Raw genomic sequence first — 18,655 nt, 5'->3', positions numbered from 1 at the left:
CATCTATGCATAGAAGAAATATTGGATGCAGAGGCCATGTGGATACATAAATGAGAACACAGTAGTTGAAAGCATAAAATTGGGACTTCTGGGAACTTGAGTGCAATTCTGTTCTCTCTCTCTCTCTCTCTAATTTATCTATCTATCTCTCCATCTCTGTTTCTCTCTCTGTCTCTCTGACAGAGAAGTTAGTTTGCCTTTTGTAGACTTAGTTTTTTTCATATCTCAAAGGAGGTTAAATAATAATGCCTAACTCTATATAGTGGTTAGTTGGATTAAATAATATGTGCTAAGCTATTAGTATAAAGCAATTGCTCTGTAGTGGTAGATCATTACTACTTTTATTATTATTTTTATTATTATTTGTTTTTATTTTTTGGTTTTTCAATTACAGTTGTCCCATTTTTCCCCAATTGCTCTCCCCCACCCCGCCCACCCCTTCTCCCACAATCATATCCCTCCCTGTTGTCCATTGATACACATTCCTTGACTAGACCCTTCCCTTACTTGGCCCCCTTCTCTCCCTCCCCCCTCCCCCCTATTGACTGCTATTCTGCTCCTTGTCCTATTTAGTTCATTTGTTTATGTTGTTCTTTAGTTTCCTGTATTAGGTGATATCATACGGTATTTTTCTTTCTTTGCCTGGCTTATTTCACTAAGCTTAATTCTCTCTAGTTCCATCCATGTTGTTGCAAATGGAAGGAATTCCTTCTTTCTTTCTGCTGCATAGTATTCCATTGTGTAAATGAACCACAGTTTTCTGATTCACTCATCTACAGATGGGCACTTAGGCTGTTTCCAGCACTTAGCTATTGTAAACAGTGCTGCTATGAACATAGGGGTACATAAGTTCTTTTGAATTAGGGTTTTAGGATTTTTCAGGTATAATCCTAGCAGGGGTATCGCTGGTTCAAAAGGCAGTTCCATTTTTAGTTTTTTTAGGAAATTCCATACTGTTTTCCATAGTGGCTGCACCAGTCTGCATTCCCACCAACAGTGAAGTAGGGTTCCCATTTCTCCACATCCTCACCAGCACTTGTTGTTTGTTAATTTGTTGATGATGGTCATATCCTGACCGGTGTGAGGTGGTATCTCATTGTGGTTTTTATTTACATCTCTCTGATGGCTAATGATGTTGAGCATTTTTTCATTTGTCTATGGACCTTCTGTATGTCTTCTTCGGAGAAGTGTTTGTTCAGGTCCTTTGCCCATTTTTTAATTGGGTTGTTTGTTTTCTTGATGTTGAGTCGTATAAGCTCTTTATATATTTTGGAGATCAGTCCCCTGTCTGAGATGTCATTGGCAAATATGTTTTCCCATATAGCTGGTTTTCTTTTCATCTTGCTGATGTTTTCTGTTGCTGAGCAGAACTCTTTAGTTTGATGTAGTCCCATTTGCTTTTGTATTTTTTCCATTATTTCTCTTGCCTTAGGAGATGTATCCGTGAAGATATTGTTACATGGGATATCTGAAATTTTCCTGCCTATGCTTTCCTCTAGGACTTTTATGATGTTATGGCTTACATTTAAGTCTTTAATCCATCTTGAGTTTATTCTCATGTGTGGTGTAAGTTGGTGGTCTAGTTTCATTTTTTTGCACGTCCATGTCCAGTTCTCCCAGCACCATTTGTTAAAGAGGCTCTTCTCACTCCGTTTTATGTTCCTTCCTCCTTTATCAAATATTAGTTGACCATAGAGGCCTGGGTTTATTTCTGGACTCTATTCTGTTTGATTGATCTCTATGTCTGTTCTTATGCCAGTACCAGACTGTTTTGATCACAGTGACTTTGTAGTATTATTTGATGTCTGGTATTGTGATTCCTCCTGCTGTGTTCTTCTGTCTCAAGATTGCTTTGGCTATTCGGGGTCTTTTTTAGTTCCATATGAATTTTTGGAGTATTTGTTCTAGGCCTGTGAAATATGTCATTGGTATTTTAATAGAGATTGCATTGAATCTGTAAATTGCTTTGGGTAAAATGGCCATTTTGATGATGTTGATTCTTCCCATCCAAGAACATGGTATTTTCTTCCATTTATTTGTATCTTCCTTAATTTCTTTCTTCAATGTTACATAATTTTCAGAGTACAGGTCTTTTATCACTTTGGTTAAGTTTACTCCTAGGTACTTTATTTTTTTTGTTGCTATAGTATATGGGATTTTCTTTTAATCTCTGTCTCTGATATTTTATTTTTGGTGTACAGAAATGCCTTAGATTTCTGTATATTTATTTTGTACCCTGCTATTTTGCCAAAATCACTTATTATATTGAGTAGTCTTTTAGTGGAGTTTATAAGGTTTTCTAGGTATACTCTCATGTCTGACCCTGGCTGGTTTGGCTCAGTGGATTGAGCGTCGGCCTGCGAGCTAAGTGTCGCTGGTTCGATCTTCCAGTCAGGGCACATCAGAGAAGGAAAACTCTGACTCCAAAAAACCTCCGCTGCCTTGCGGCATACCTCTTCAGGGGAAAGGCTAAGGGAGTAAACCCCGACAGAAAATCCGGAGCCGGAGTCCCTAAGGCGGTTTGACGTTGTAGTCAACACCGGCAACTCCTGCGGCGCACCTGAAGCCAAGCTGTATTGACTCCGTCTTTCCCTTGGATCCTTCAGCTGCGAAGACAGGGGGGGTCTGCTGCATGGGCAACAGCAGACCCTCCATATCACCCTGCCCAGGCTCTGTAGCTCCAGCTTCACTGGAGAGGACACTCCAGCGTCATCACAAGATGTCGATTAAACACGGGAGGAGACAGATACTGTGTCACTCCCGAGTCGGACTGCACAGCCATTCTCGGCGGTGCAGATAGACTCTTAAGAAGCTACACCATCGTCTCTTGAGATGGACGGCTGCCGACGACGACTCTCATGTCATCTGTATATAATGATAGTTTTACTTCCTCTTTCCCAGTTTGGATGCCTTTTATTTCTTTTCCTTGTCTGATTGCTGTGGCTAGGCCTTCCAACACTATGTTGAATAGGAGTTGAGAGAGTGGGCAGCCTTGTCTACTTCCTGATTTCAGGGGGAATGCTTTCAGTTTTTTGTCCATTGAGTATGATGTTGGCTTCAGGCTTCTCATATATAGCCTTAATTGTTAAGGTATGCTCCCTCTATTCCCATTTTGCTGAGAGTTTTCATCATAAATGGGTATTGTACTTTATCAAATGCTTTTTCTGCATCTATTGATATGATCATGTGATTTTTGTCTTTCATTTTGTTTAGGTGATGTATTATATTTATTGATTTGTGAATATTAACCATCCTCGCATCCCTGGGATGAATCTCACTTGATCGTGGTGTATGATCTTTTTGATGTATTGCTGGATCTTGTTTGCCAATATTTTATTGAGGGTTTTGGCATCAATGTTCATCAGTGATATTGGCCTGTAATTTTCTTTCTTTGTTGTGTCTTGACCTGGTTTTGAGATTAGGGTAATACTGGCATCATAGAAAGAATTTGGAATTTTCCCTCTTTTTGGATTTTTTGGAATAGTTTGAGGAGTGGAGGAGTTAGTTCTTCCCTAAATGTTTTGTAAAATTTGCCTGGAAAGCCATCTGGTTCAAGGCTTTTGTGTGCAGGGAGATTTTTGATTACTGTTTCAATTTCCTTCTTTGTTATCGGTCTGTTGAGACTTTCTACTTCTTCTTGATTTAATTTTGGAAGGTTATATGTTTTTAGAAATTTGTCCATTTCTTCTAGGTTATCAAATTTTTTTGCCATACAGTTGTTGCTAGTAATTTCTTACAATTGTTTGTATTTCTGTGGTATCAATTGTGATTTCTCCTCTTTCATTTCTGATTTTGTTTATTTGGGTCTTCTCTCTTTATTTCTTGATGAGCCTGGCTAGAGGCTTGTCAATTTTGTTTATTTTTTCAAAAGAACCAGCTCCTAGTTTTGTTGATCTTTTGAATTGTTTGTTTAGTCTCTATGTCATTTAATTCTGCTCTGCTCTTCAAGATTTCCTTCCTTCTTCTTGCCCTAGGCTTTGTTTGTTGTTGTTCTAGTTCTTGTAGCTTTAGGGTTAGATTTTCTGTCCTTTTCAGATATGCCTGTATTGCTATGAACTTCCCTCTTAGGACTGCTTTTGTTGTGTCCCATAGGTTTTGGGCTGATGTGTGTTCATTATCATTAGTTTCTAGAAATTCCTTGATTTCTTTTTTGATGTCATTGTTAATCCACTCATTATTTAATAGCATGTTATTCATTCTCCATGAGTTTGGGTGTCTTTGATTTTTTTCTCTGAGGTTGATTTCTAGTTTCAAAGCATTGTGGTCTGAAAAGATGCTTGATATGATTTCAACTTTCTTGAATTTGTTGAGGCTTGTTTTGTGTCCTATCATGTGGTCTATCTTTGAAAATGTTCCATGTGCATTTGAAAAGAACGTATATTTTGCTTCTTTGGGGTGAAAAGTTCTATATATATCAGTTAAGTCTATGTGGTTTAGTGTGTTGCTCAATGCCTGTATATCCTTGGTGTTTCTATGCTTCGATGATCTGTCTATTGTTGATAATGGAGTGTTGAAGTCCCCTACTATGAGTGTGCTGTTGTTAATATCCTTCTTGTGGTCTTCTAGTATTTTCTTTATGTATTTGGGTGCTCCTATGCTGGGTGCATATATGTTTATCAGTGTTATATCTTCTTGATGGATTGTTCCTTTAAGTATAATGAAATGTCCTTCTTTGTCTCTTTATATTGCCCTTGCTTTGAAATCCGTTTTGTCTGATATGAGGACTGCTACCCCAACTTTTTATCAGGTCCGTTTGCTTGGAATATTTTTTTATATTTCTTTACTTTCAGTCTATGTAAATCTTTTGTTTTGAGGTGTGTTTCTAGTAGACAGCAAATATGTGGGTCCTGTTTTCTTATCCATTCCATTATCCTACATCTTTTAATTAGAGCATTTAATTCATTTACATTTAAGATTATTATTGACATGTATTTATTCATTTCCCTTTGTACCTGTGTTCCTCTCCTCTTATTTTCTTCTTTTTTCTTTGAACATTTCCTTTAGCATCTCTTGCAATGCTGGTTTGGTGGAGGTGTATTCTTTTAGTTGTCCTTTGTCTGAGAAACTCCTTATTTCACCTTTCATTTTGAATGAGAGCCTTGCTGGGTAGAGTATTCTTGATTGTAGGCCTTTGTTTTTCATTGCTTGAAATATTTTATGCCATTCCCTTCTGGCTTGTAGTGTTTCTCTTGAGAAATCAGTTAATAGCCTTATCATAGCTCCCTTGTATGTTATTTGCTGTTTTTCTCTTGCTGCTTTCAGGATTCTCTCTTTGTCTTTGATTGTTGCCATTTTAATTATGATGTGCCTTGGAATGAGTTTTTTGGGGTTCCCCATTCATTGGAACTCTCTTTGCTTCCTGAATTTGCATAACTTTTTCTCTTTTCAGGTTGGGAAAATTTTCTGTCACTATTTCTCCTATCAGTTTTTCTATTCCTTGTTCCTGTTCTCCCTCTTTAATTCCAATGATTCTGATGTTGTTTTTCCTTATGGTATCCTGTAATTCCCTTACTTCTTCTTCATACTTTTTCAATCTTTTTTTATTTTGCAGTATTGTCTGGGAATCTTTTTCTACTTTATCTTCTAGCTCACTAATCTGATCCTCTGCTTCGTTTAGTCTGCTTTTGATTGATTCTACTGTGTTTTTTAGTTCAGAGATTGAATTCTTCATTTCTTCCTGGTTCTTGTTGATAGTTTCTATGTCTTTTTTTATGCTGGTGTAGTTCTCTGCAAGTTCTCTGTAATTTTCTTGGAGCTGTTGGTAACTTCCTTGGCGATTGTCATAGTTGTTTTTGAAGTTGTCGAGTACATTGAGCTTCTTCACCACCATTGTTTTGAATTCCATGTCTGACATTTGGGCTATGTCTATTCCATCTACCTCTCTTTCTGGGGATTTCTCTTCTCTCTTCATTGAGAGGTTGTTTTTGTGTCTCACCGTGTTGGATTCTTCTTGTTTGTTTTTGTTTTTTGGATTTGTCTTCTTTGACTTCCCACCTTTGTGGTACGAGATTCTTTATAGGAGATCTGGGGGTTTCAGTGATGCAGTCTCTTTGATCTCCTGAGCCTGATGTTCTTGGGATAGCCTTCATGTCATTTGTTTATGCTGTCTGGTTATATTTCAGATGCTCTTTGGTAGGATCTTCCTTCTGGCCAGTTGTTTAAGAGTCACTATATCCACTTTGTTTTGAGTTCTTTTGTGGAGATGCTGTTAAAAACATAAACACACAGCCCAGGCAGGAGACACAAACCTTCAAAAATATCCCCCACCCTCTATCCCACTATCATCAACCAATGAGCCAGTATTAATATAAATGTAGAGAGATTAGAGCTTTTATAATATAGGAAGAATAGATAAGAGTTGTTTTTAGGGTGGAAAAATATGATTTTTGAGAGAGGGGGTGATAGATTAATAATAGTTGAGACTATGCAAGGCAGTAGGTAATATTTACATTGTATGTTAATAACGATAGAAGATAAGGAGGGAAGAATGCAGAATATAGTAAGAAAGTGGGATTGTATAATATTGGATTTATATAGTAGTTATATTCTATTTATTTAGAGTAAAAGGGAGGCTAAACTAGACACACAAACAGATAAAAATTAAAGAAGAAGGATGAGAAGGAGAGATTGCATGAAACAAATTAGAGATATAGTTTATTTTTAAGGAAAGAAAAAATAAGAATTATAATTAAAATTAAATTTAGACTTAAAAATAAGAAATGAAAAAAGTTAAAGTAAAATAAAATACAAAAAAAAACTAAGATAGAAATAGAAATTTAAAAAGTGCATAAAAGTAATGTTTTTACTCAGTTCAGCTTTTGTGTGTTGTCTTCTTTTTCTGCGTCCACAGCTGGTCTAATGAGATGGGCCAGGGGTTCCTGTTCCTTGCAGCAGTGGTGTGGGTCCACGGTGGCCAGCACAGCGCATTCCTTTGGCTCCTGTTGGAGCCGGCCGAGGTGCTCTTATAGGCATGCCCCTGTGCGCGCAAGGTGGCCCAAGAGCTAGCCTCAGGCATGCTGAGATGCGCTCCAAGAGTTGGTCTCTCGCCTCTTAGGGTGGGGCCCCGGACACTTGTGCACAGTGGAAGTGAGTGTCTGTGAGTTGCTGCCGCCCGCTGTTCCTGCGCTGCAGCTGCCTGCCATTTCTGCACCTACCTGGGCAGGCACAAGCAGAGCCTGAGCATGTGGTCTGTGCTCCGGCCTGGCGCCCACTGGAACTGGCCAGGGGTGTCTGTGCACGGTCTTCTGCATGTCCAGTGGGCCCTCCCCGTGCCCATTGGGGCACTGATCTTATGTCTGTTGGGGCGTGTCCGAGGGGCACCTGGAGCACGGCCCACGCACTTGGGCCAGTGAATGAGGGAACTTCCATATGCACGCCTGCACAATCCAAGGGGAAGGTTGGGGAGTGGGTGAGCGCACTTCTGCGCCTGCGCTCCTCAAGAATATCCTATCACCCCCAAACTTTCCACCCCTCTCCATAGTTCACAAGAGAAAAATATAAAGGAAAATGATGTTCTCACTTGCACAGCCGTACGCTGTCTCCTGTCCTTCAGCACCAATGCGACCTGGTCAAGTCCTGTCTCTGCCAGTGGGCAGAGATCCACTCTCCTCCCGACTCCTCTCCGGGGCAGCCTGTGGTCACCAAAAAGCCTTTGTGTATTTCCAGCCACAGCTCAGGCAGCCGCCCCTGTCAGGAATCCCCTTTCGTCCCCTTTTCCTCCGCTATCCTCACTAAACAAGTTGTTCCCAGATGGATTTTCTCTAATCCAGCAGTGCCAAGGCTCATTCCTGCCAGTGTCCAGCTGCTCACTGAGATGTTCTGTCTGCAATTAGTCCAAACTGCAGACAGGTCTTGGGAGCCTGAAAGCGCAGCCTCCCCTCACTCCTCCGCCATCTTCCTCTCCATTACTACTTTTTAAATTTACCAAAATGTTACAACTGGTTATTTCTAAATGAGAAGGGTCTTGAAATTTATTATATTTTTAATCAAAATATATAATTTATATACAATGTAAATGAATATATATTTTATACAGTATATATTTAATTACATAAATTATATATGAAAAACCACATATCTTTACCTGATATATAGTCCTATCTTTTGCTTCCTGTCTCTAAAGTTTTATTTCTGATAACATTGATTAACTTTTATTTGACTCAAATTAGATAAAGAAGGCAAATGGTAATATTCCTTTTGCACAGAGAAAGAACATGACTGAGAAGTCCTCCAGTGGAATGCAGCTAGTTGGTGTCATACTGATACTTGAACCCAAATCTTCTAATTCTAAGTTCACTTTTAATTCTCCAAGACTAAAAGAAAAAACATACAAATCTGACTTTCTTGGAATAGTATGGAAAACAAAATCAACTAAGAATTACAGATAATGAAGACGTCCCTGATTGAAGGATTACTTTAATCTTTTTTCTATTTTTTTCCCTTCTAGCTTTGATTTATATCTAGGATAAAATCACTCCTAGCCACTAGTATTTGTCTAGTTTTTAACTGCTTCAGCTAGAGTACAAATACCCATATCTATACGGGACATGTGGTGGTTTATTTAATAACAATATAATTTAGCCCTGGCTGCTATGGCTCAGTGGATTGAGCGTTGGCCTGTGAGCCAAGTGTCGCTGGTTCGATTCCCAGTCAGGGCACATGACTAAGTTGCACATCAGGTCCCCAGTTGGGGGCGCGAGTGAGAGGCAACCAGACAGTGATGTTTCTCTCCCTCTCTTTCTCCTTTCCCCTCTTTCTATAAATAAATAAATAAACAAACAAATAAGTAAAACAAATAAATTATTTTTTAAGAATAACAATATAATTCATTAGCATGTTTTGAGAGTGATAACTGATTTAGGGTTCTTTATAATATTTCTGAAACTCCAGGGAAATCCTGGTACCTCCCTAAATCTTAGATTACATAAAACTCTGAGGTCAATGAAAAACTTTTGGAACAGGAACTGAATATTCTTTATTTTAAATCATTAAGAAGTTTCAGATATACTTTACAGTAGTTTATCTATGAAAATATAAAAACAACTAAATTTCCTCCCCTTTTTTTCTTCCCATAGCTTAAAGGGCGCTGATGCTGGCAATGGGATCAGAGTGTTTGTACCTGATATCGGGATGTTCATTGCTAGTCTGACCATTTGGCTCATCTGCAGAAACATCGTTCAGAAACCAGTGACAGAAGAAGCAGCACAGTACAACCTGGAGTTTGATAATGAAGAATTGGTAAATCTGACTTCATGAATCTTCCTTTGATTTCTGAGTGCCTTGATCCTTAATAGGTGTGGAAGTGTAATAGTAATTGATAAAAATGCACAGTGCTTTATGCTTTGCTGTGCCTGGCTTAAATTTGTGTAGTCCTGATGGATAGGTATTCTCATCTACACTGTGGCCACAAGGAGACAAGTTTAGGGAATGTGAGTGCCACCCTTCATGAGGCAGTCATCCCCTATGGCCAGGACTTGACCCTTTTCACTCTTCCAAACTATCATCTAGTATTAGCTCAAGTGGTTAACCTTTTAAGGTAATAGTATTACGGTCCATTTGTCTAGATACCTTAGTTTTTGCAAAATATTTAGAGAAGTAGTAACACTTGGTATTTTTAGGAGAAAAAAATTAGTTTTACCTTTAAGAGAAGCTTTTGGGTCTGTGTACCTTGCTCTTCAGAAAGAAGTTGTGTTAATTCAGCAGGTTTGATCAAGTTATTTTAAAGTGCTCCAGAGGAAAAATATATGCATTTAGAAAAGAATAAAAATATTTTAAAGTTAAAGAAAAACTGAGTAAATTGTATGTTAATTTTCAGCTATGTTTTTTTATGGGGAATGATTTCAGGAGTAGCTGTTGAATTGGGGAACATGTGAAATTTCTCTACTTGGTGAATAAGAGCTTATCAGATAACTTCACACTGTCTGCAACCTGCTTTGGAACACTGCTACGTTCTTATAACTAATTTGTTAAGTGAGTTTAGGTGTCATTGATTTTAAAAGTAATTGATTTAGTAAGTGAAAATAAAATTTACAAAGAAAAAAGTTACTGAAAAGACTTAAGTTGGACATTTGACACAAACACAACTACCAAATATTTTTACTCATAAGCTTTGGCAAGAAACTAAACTTCTAAAACTAAAGTTTTAGAACTTATATTAAGAATAGTAACCACAAAGACATCAAAGGAAGAAAATTAGTTATGGCAAATGACTTACATGCTTTACAATTAAGCAGCAAATTGCTTTCTATACTTATAAAGACAAAACAATAAAGAAAGAGGATATAATTCAGTAAACCTGTGCAAACTAGAAATGATAGTATTACCTAAAATCTTAGGGGTAAAAGATATGCAATCACATTATATATCAATATTCTGCTATTTTTAAGGCAAACATTAAAAAGGTACTTGGTGTAAGAAATAATTATATCAAGGTAGCAACTAACTATGACTTGCATTCAAGTTTACAATCTATAAACTTGTCAGTGTCCTAAAAACAGATAAAACTATGAAAGTGCTGCTTTTTGTTGTTGAGTTTACAATTTTAATACAAAATTTTAATATCTACATTTACATTTGAATTTTTCTTTTATTATATTTACAGCTTTGAGAATCATCTGGTAATCATTCCCCAAAATTGTCCAAGTTCAGTGAGAGTAAACCTATTATTGCAAGCTCTCCAGTCTTATGATTTCTTATTATTGTACCTTATAAAGGCAAGCTTGTTTTTCAGTGATCCTCTTATCATTGGTAAGGAGTAAAAGGATATTTATTGGAAATTAAGTCAACTCTGATGTATGACTTAGAAGCTACCTATTGGTGACTGTGTGATGCTGAAAAAAATTGTTTATTCTTTATTCTTCTGCAAAGTAAAAATAATAATAATACCTACATCACAGAGTTGTAAATACTGAATGAAATTTCATATGAAAAACACCAAGCACAGTGTCTGCTCCTTTGGGTTGCTTAATAAAATGATACTTGCTCCTCGTTTTGTTCTTCTCAAATTTGAGAGGCAGTAGAGAAATTTTTAAATTTCAAATTCAGGGTGCTCTTAAGATAATAGAAAGCTAAGTTGAATTATCTGTTTGAGGGCAAAACACTCTGGGAAAAAAATCCTGTTTTGTACCATTTGTAACAGACAACCATAAATAAATTACAAAGCTTCTCATAAAAAGAACTGTCTCAAAGGAAAAATGGTCTTTTATGATAGGACTAGGAAAACCTACATTGACCAACAAAGAGAAGGATGGAAGTTAGGTTATAATTAAATTGATACAGCTGGTGAAGAAGAGACAAAAGCTATTACATAGGCTAATTCTAAAATCATGATTCCTTCCTGACTTCACTCAATTCTAAAAGATAAATTTATGGTACCTCTCTCTCACTAGAAATTTGTTTAAATATCTGTGCCTATATATTATTAATCACATCATTAAATGATAATAGAATAAACTCAAGTGGATCAAAGACTTAAATGTAAGCTGTGACACCAAAAAAGTCCTAGAGGAAAACATAGGCAAGAAAAATTCAGATATCCCACGTAACAATATTTTCACTGATACATCTCCTAAGGCAAGGGAGATAAAGGAAAGATTAAACAAATGGGAAATAAAGAAAAGAATAAACAAATGGGACTACATCAAACTAAGGAGTTTCTGGTCAACAAAAGAAAACATCAGCAAGATGAAAAGGGAACCAACTATACGGGAAAACATATTTGCCAATGATACCTCAGGCAAAGGATTGCTCTCCAAAATATATAAAGAACTTACACATCTCAACACAGAGAAGGCAGACAGCCCAATTAAAAAATGGGCAAAGGACCTGAACAAACACTTCTCCAAGGAGGAAATACAGAAGGTCCATAGGCATATGAATGAAAGCTCAACATCACTAGCCATCAGAGAGATGCAAATAAAAAACACAATGAGATACCACTTTACACCAGTCAGAATGGCCATCATCAACAAATCAACAAACAAGTGCTGGTGAGGATGTGGAGAAATGGGAACCCTAGTGCACTGTTAGTGAAAATGCAGACTGGTGCAGCCACTATGGAATACAGTACGGAATTTCCTCAAAAAATTAAAAATGGAGATGCCTTTTGAACCAGCAATTCCACTGCTAGGATTATACACGAAGAATCCTGAAACACCAATTCAAAAGAACCTATGCACCCCTATGTTCATAGCAGTGCTGTTTACAATAGCTAAGTGCTAGAAACAACCCAAGTGCCCATCTGTAGATGTGTGGATCAGAAAACTGTGGTACATTTACACAATGGAATATTATGTAGTAGAAAGAAATAAGGAACTCCTGCCATTTGGATGGAAATAGAATTATGCTTAGCAAAATAAGCCAGGCAATGAAAGAAAAATACCATATTATATCACCTGATACAGGAGACTAATGAACAACACAAACAAATGATCAAAAGTGAACAAGGAACAGAGTAATAGTTATCAGGGGGAAGTGGGGAGGGAGAGGGAGAGAAGGGGGTCAGTAGGGGAAGGATTTAGTAAAGGAACTAATGTAAATAATCCATGAACATGGACAATAGGGTGGCGATTGACTGTGGGGGAAGGGGTGGGCTGGGTGGGAGGTTGCAATGAGGGAAAAAGTGGGACAATTGTAATAGAAAAACAATTAATAAAAAGATTTAATAGTTATATCAATAACAATAAGAATGACTAAATATTACTAATATTTACTATGTACAAGGCAATTTTCTAGGCACTTTATACTAGTATTATATCCTAAAATGATAAATCCCAAGTGCACAACTGAGTTGCCATAGTACTTAGACTACAAAAAAATAAAATAAAATAAAATAAGAGAGATAGGTACTTTAAACATTACTTATTTGAGGCTTTGAAAATATTAAGTATCATTAGTATAAAGTTGATTTCCTCTCAGTTAAATTAGTTTGGGCCTAATTTAGATATTAATTTGTATTTTCTTAGCATATTCCAGCCTACCAGGAGGCCTAAGAGAACAGGCTGGTGTATGAATCTGAGATAAATTTACAAGGAAATTTTTCTTATATGTGAACAATCTGATTTGAGGCTAAAAAGAATAGAAGTACAAAGCCAAAATAAGCAGAAGAATTTATTTTATTTTGAAGGCCCTAACATATTTCCTGCTGCTTATAAATCTTGGCATTTGTACTCTAGATTGTTTGGTTTTTGGAGGATCCTTTGAAAGAACAGTGTTTACTGGCATTGTTCCTTTTTTCATTTATCTCAGTGGAGAAATGGCAAGATTAATCCAGTGGTGCCTGGGAGAATTCCTTTTCGAATTCAACATTGTTTTAAAGTAGAAATTAATCCCTGGCAAGAAACCTCGAGTTTCCTCTAATCTTCATGGACTTGGTGATGAGCTCAAGTTTGCTGTTTTAAAGACCATTACAAACCCAATGATCCAAGGATCCAAATATCCCCTCTTAAGAGACTAGCAGCAGGTAGGAGTCTGACTTGCTCCTGCATTTTACAAAAAGCAGACCTCAGTAAGGGAACCAAATCATTAAGTGCCATCAAAGATTTTCATCTGATATATCTGTGGTCTTGTTGGTTTGTTGATTTTAATTCACAAGCAAATTTACAAATCGTAACTGGGAGAGATTCCTATTCCTAAATCTTTTTAAAAAGTGAGTTGTGTAGAAGAGTTACCTGCACAATAAAACACTACGTAATTTCACCAAACTGATATTAGTCTTGTATGTTTCTATACCTCTAACTTTATTTAGCTATTTAATGAGATTCCAGGCCTTTTTTGTAAGCAAATGGTATTTTAATATATTTTAAATTACATTTATGATAAATTAAATCTTTATACAAATAGGAATTTGTGTCATGACTTGGTCTGCTTAAAGAAGCATCTTCTAAATAGTCTGACAAATCAAATATGAAGGATGAAAAGAATACTCTGGTATAAGTTATCCACCATCTGTTAAAACTTCAAGAATGCAACATTAGGTCCTGCTAATATTATTTGGAAATTTATTCTGTACCTCAAAAACTGCACTGGCCTTTCTAATATGTAATGTCCTTTAAGCAACTGTGGTACCTGCATTCTGCCACATATGATGACCAACTGGGCTGTGCTTCAGGTTTCAGCTCTGAGGTCCAAGTTACTACTTTTTTAAAGTAACAAATAATGGAAGAAATCAACCTTTTAAAAAAACCTTTTTTACAGGAACCCTACTATACTGTTGGTGGGTATGCAGACTGGTGCAGCCACAGTACGGAATTACCTCAAAAAACTAAAAATGGATCTGCCATTTGAACCAGTGATTCCACTGCTAGGATTATACCCGAAAAATCCTGAAACCCTAATTCAAGAGAACTTATGCACCCCTATGTTCATAGCAGCCCTGTTTACAATAGCTAAGTGCTGGAAACAGCCTAGGTGCCCGTCTGTGGATGAGTGGATCAAAAAACTGTGGGACATCTACAAAATGGAATACTATGTAGCAGAAAGAAAGAAGGAACTCCTGCCGTTTGCGACAACATGGATGGAATTAGAGAGAATTATGCTTAGTGAAATAAGCCAGGCAAAGAAAGCAAAATACCATGTGATATCACCCAATACAGGAAACTAAAGAGCAACACAAACAAACGAACTAAATAGGCAAAGACTAGAATAGTAGTCAGTAGGGGGGAAGGGGGAGGGAGAGAAGGGGGATAAGTAAGGGAAGGGTCAGGTCAAGGAACGTATATGAATGACTCATGGACATGGACAACGGGGAGGGATATAATTGTGGGAGAAGGGATGGGCTGGGAGGGGGGAGCAATGGGGGAAAAATGGGACAACTGTAATTGAATAACAAAAAATAAAATTTAAAAAAAAACACCTTTTTTTAATTTGTTTGTTTTTAGAGAGAGGGGAAAGGAGAAAGAGAGGGAGAGAAACATCACTGTCCAGTTGCCTCTCACTTGCGCCCCCTACTGGGGACCTGATGTGCAACCTAGACTGGGAATTGAACCAGCGACACTTAGCTTGCAGGCCGATGTTCAATCCACTGAGCTACAGCAGCCAGGAGAAATCAACCTTTTTATTGTCACCTTTTAATTAGTCATTCCGCATTTGCTCTGTTCTCACCTGAGATTTAGTACAAAGTCACCCACTTTAAATGTTCTAGATCCTGTTTTTTCAAGCACACAGACATCATCATCTGAAACATGGAACTACTCACAATGATAAGAGCTGGACAGCTACCCAGTTGCCCTGCAAACCTTGTACTTCTTTACTTTTGAACCTCTGCAGATCACTCTGGGCAAGAACTTACTGTCCTATGTCCCTCAAAACACAACTCACTTGGTCTTCCTTCTCTGGGTTGAACACATTCACAATTTTGGTGTACATACTTTTAATTCTAGTGATTTTAGACGCTGTTAATTTAAATAAAGGAAAGTTTTTACTTGAAGGAAATCATTGGCCTGCTGTCTTCAAGAAAGCTTCAGTATTACAGTATGAGTGTCAGTATGAATATTTATCACAAAGACTAGTTAGGGTTAGGTCCATGACTAACTTTATCCCCCACAATGTCTTCCAGCTACATCTCACTGGGCACAAGTTGAGACATGGATTCTTATTCTTTCTTCTGATAAGGCACACCTGGGGAGCATACCCATGTGGTAGTCAGTTGAAGGCATTATTGTCACATAGAAAGGCAGGGATGATATTACTAATATTAGTAGTTGTAGTAGTAGTAGTAGTAGTAGTAATAGCAGTAGTAGTAGTAATTTTATTTTTAAATTACAACTTACATTCAACACTATTTTATATTAGTTTCAGGTGTAGAGTACAGTGGTTACGCAATTACATACTCCACACAGTGATCCCCTCCCCCCATATTTCAAGTACCCACCTGACATCATACATAGTTATTACAATATTATTGACTATACTCCCTATGCTGAACTTGACATTCCCATGACTATTTTGTGATGACCAGTAAGTAATTTTCAATCCCTTCACTGTTTTTACCTGACACCCCCCTAACGTCCCACCTCTCTGGCAACCTCCTCAGTCTGTTCCCTGTATTTATGAATCTATTTTAATTTTGTTTGTTTCTTTTGTTCTTTAGAGTGAAATCATATATTTATCTTTCTCCATCTGACTTACTTCACTTAGCACAATACCCTTTAGGTTGGTCTCTCCATGCTGCCCAAAATAGTATGATTTCATTTTTTATGGCCAAATCATGTTCCATTGCATGTATGTATCACCACTTTTTTATTCACCCATCTATATTCATAAGTACTTGGGTTGCTTCCATATCTTGGCTATTGTAAGTAACACTTCAGTGAACACATGGGTCCATATATTGTTTTGAATTAGTGTTTTTCTGTTTCTTTGTATGCATGCTCAGAAATGGAATCACTGAGTCAAAATGCAGTTTCATTTTTCAGTTTTTGAGGAAGCTCCATACTGTTATCCACAATGGCTGCAACAATCTGCCGTCTCACCAATAGTACATGAGGGTTTCCTTTTTCCCATGTTCTCACCAACACTTGTTGCTTGTTAATATTTTTATTTTTACTTTTTATTTATTTTTTGTTGCTTGTTAATATATTGATGATAGCCGTTCTGACAGGTGTGAGGTGATATCTTATTTTGATTTTAATCTGTATTTCTCTTGTAATTAGTGATGTTGAGCATCTTCTTTTATGCCTATTGGCCATCTGTACCTACTTTTTGGAGAAGTATCCATTTAGGTACTCTGTCCCCTTATTAGGTGCGTCATTGTAAATATCTAATCCCATTCAGTACATTGTCTTATCATTCTGTTGATAGTTTCATTTGCTCTGCAACAGTTTTTTAATTTGATGTAGTTCCATTTTTTAATTTTCTCTTTGCTTCCCTTGCCCAAGGAGATACAGCAGAAAAAAATATTGCTAAGAGAAATGTCAGAAACTTTACCGCCTATGTTTTTTTCTGTGAGTTCTATGGTTTGGGGTCTTACAGTGAGGTATTTAATTTATTTTTGAGTGTTTTTCTTGTATATAGTATAAGAAGGTAGTCTACTGTCATTTTTCTGCATGTATCTGTCCAATTTTCCCAACACCATTTGTTGAATAAACATCTTTAGCCCATTGTATGTGCTTGCTTCCTCTGTCAAATATTAATCTACTATAAAAGCATGGGTTTATTTCTTGGCTCTCTATTCTGTTCTATTGATCTCTCTGTCTGTGTTTATGCCACTACCATGTTACTTTGATTACTATATTCTTGTGGTATTGTTTGATATCAAGTAACATGATAGCTTTAACCTTTTTCTACTTTCTCAAGATTACTGTGGCTATTCAGAGTCTTTTGTGGTTCCATGTAACCTTTGGATTATTTGTTCTAGTTTTGTGAAAAACACCATTAGAATTTTGATAGGAATTGCACTGACTCTATAGATTGTTTTGGGTAGTATGGACATTTTAATGATGTTCATTCTTTCTGTCTATGAGCATGGTATATGCTTCCATTTAGAGACATTATTATTTTTATTTAGTATATTTTACTGATTATGTTGTTACAGTTTTCCCATTTTTTTTCCCTTTGTTTCCCTCTGCCGAGTAACCTGCTTCCATCCAGCAACCCCACCCCTCCTTAGTTCATGTCCATGGGTTGTGCAGATAAGTTCTTTGGTTTTACTCTTTCCTATATTATTGTTAACTTACTCCTTTCTATTTTTGTACCTACCAATTATGCTTCTTCATTCCTGCACCATTTCTTCCCTTTGCCCCTCTCAGCTGATAACCCTCCAAATGATCCTCATACCTATGATTCTGTTACAATTCTGGTTTGCTTAGTTTTTTTGCTGTTGTTGTTTGTTTGATTCTGTTTTTGTCTTTTAGATTCTGTTGTTGATAGTTCTGAGTTTGTTGTCATTTTAATGTTCATAATTTTGATCCTCTTTTTCTTAAATAAGTCCCTTTAACATTTCATGTAATAAGGGCTTGGTAATGATGAACTCCTTTGGCTTTACCTTGTCTGGGAAGCATTTTATCCACCTTCTATTTTAAATGATAGCTTTTCTGGATAGAGTAATCTTGGATGTAGGTCCTTGCTTTTCATCACATTGAATACTTCTTGCCAGTCCCTTCTTGCCTGCAAAGTTTCTTGTGGGAAATCAGCTGATAGCCTTATAGGGATCCCTTTGTAAGTAACTCTCTGCTTTTCTCTTGCTGCTTTTAAGATTCTTTCTTTACCTTGAACCTTTGGCATTTTAATTATGATATGTCTTGGTGTGATCCTCTTTGGGTCTAGCTTGCTTAGGATTCTCTGTGCTTCCTGGACTTGTATGTCTATTTCCTTCACCAGATTTGGGAAGTTTTTCTTCATTTTTTTTTTCACATAAGTATTTAATTTCTTGCTCTTCCTCATCTCCTTCTGGCACGCCTATGATTTGGATAGTGGCACATTTAAAGTTTTCCCAGAGGTTTCGAAGCTCCTCCTCATTTTTTTCAATTCTTGTTTCTTCATTCTGTACTGGTTGACTGTTTATTTCTTCCTTATATTCCAAATCATTGATTTGAATCCCAGTTTTCTTCCCTTCACCATTGGTTTTGTGTGGATTTTCCTTCATTTCACTTAGCATAGCCTCCACTTCTTCCCTTCTGCATTTACCATACTTAAGCATATCTGTCGAGTCTGTGAACAT

At 36.9% G+C, this 18,655-nt stretch overlaps 1 protein-coding gene across 6 annotated transcripts in view; it reads left to right on the top strand.

The window, feature by feature from the left end:
• PIEZO2 (piezo type mechanosensitive ion channel component 2) overlaps positions 1–18,655 on the top strand; it is a 641,878-nt gene that overhangs the window by 356,189 nt on the left and 267,034 nt on the right. For all 6 annotated transcript variants that reach the window (XM_090285823.1, XM_090285821.1, XM_090285819.1 and 3 more), the window contains exon 5: positions 9,075–9,237. In XM_090285823.1, coding sequence (XP_090141949.1) covers positions 9,075–9,237 — 163 coding nt within the window. The remainder of the gene's footprint in view (positions 1–9,074; positions 9,238–18,655) is intronic.

Source organism: Furipterus horrens, unplaced genomic scaffold, assembly GCF_987537825.1.
Source record: "Furipterus horrens unplaced genomic scaffold, mFurHor1.1.pri manual_scaffold_8, whole genome shotgun sequence".
NCBI classification, from domain to species: Eukaryota; Metazoa; Chordata; class Mammalia; order Chiroptera; family Furipteridae; genus Furipterus; species Furipterus horrens.
The sequence above is the reverse complement of the archived record's forward strand: the minus strand, read 5'-3'. Positions and strand labels throughout refer to the sequence as shown.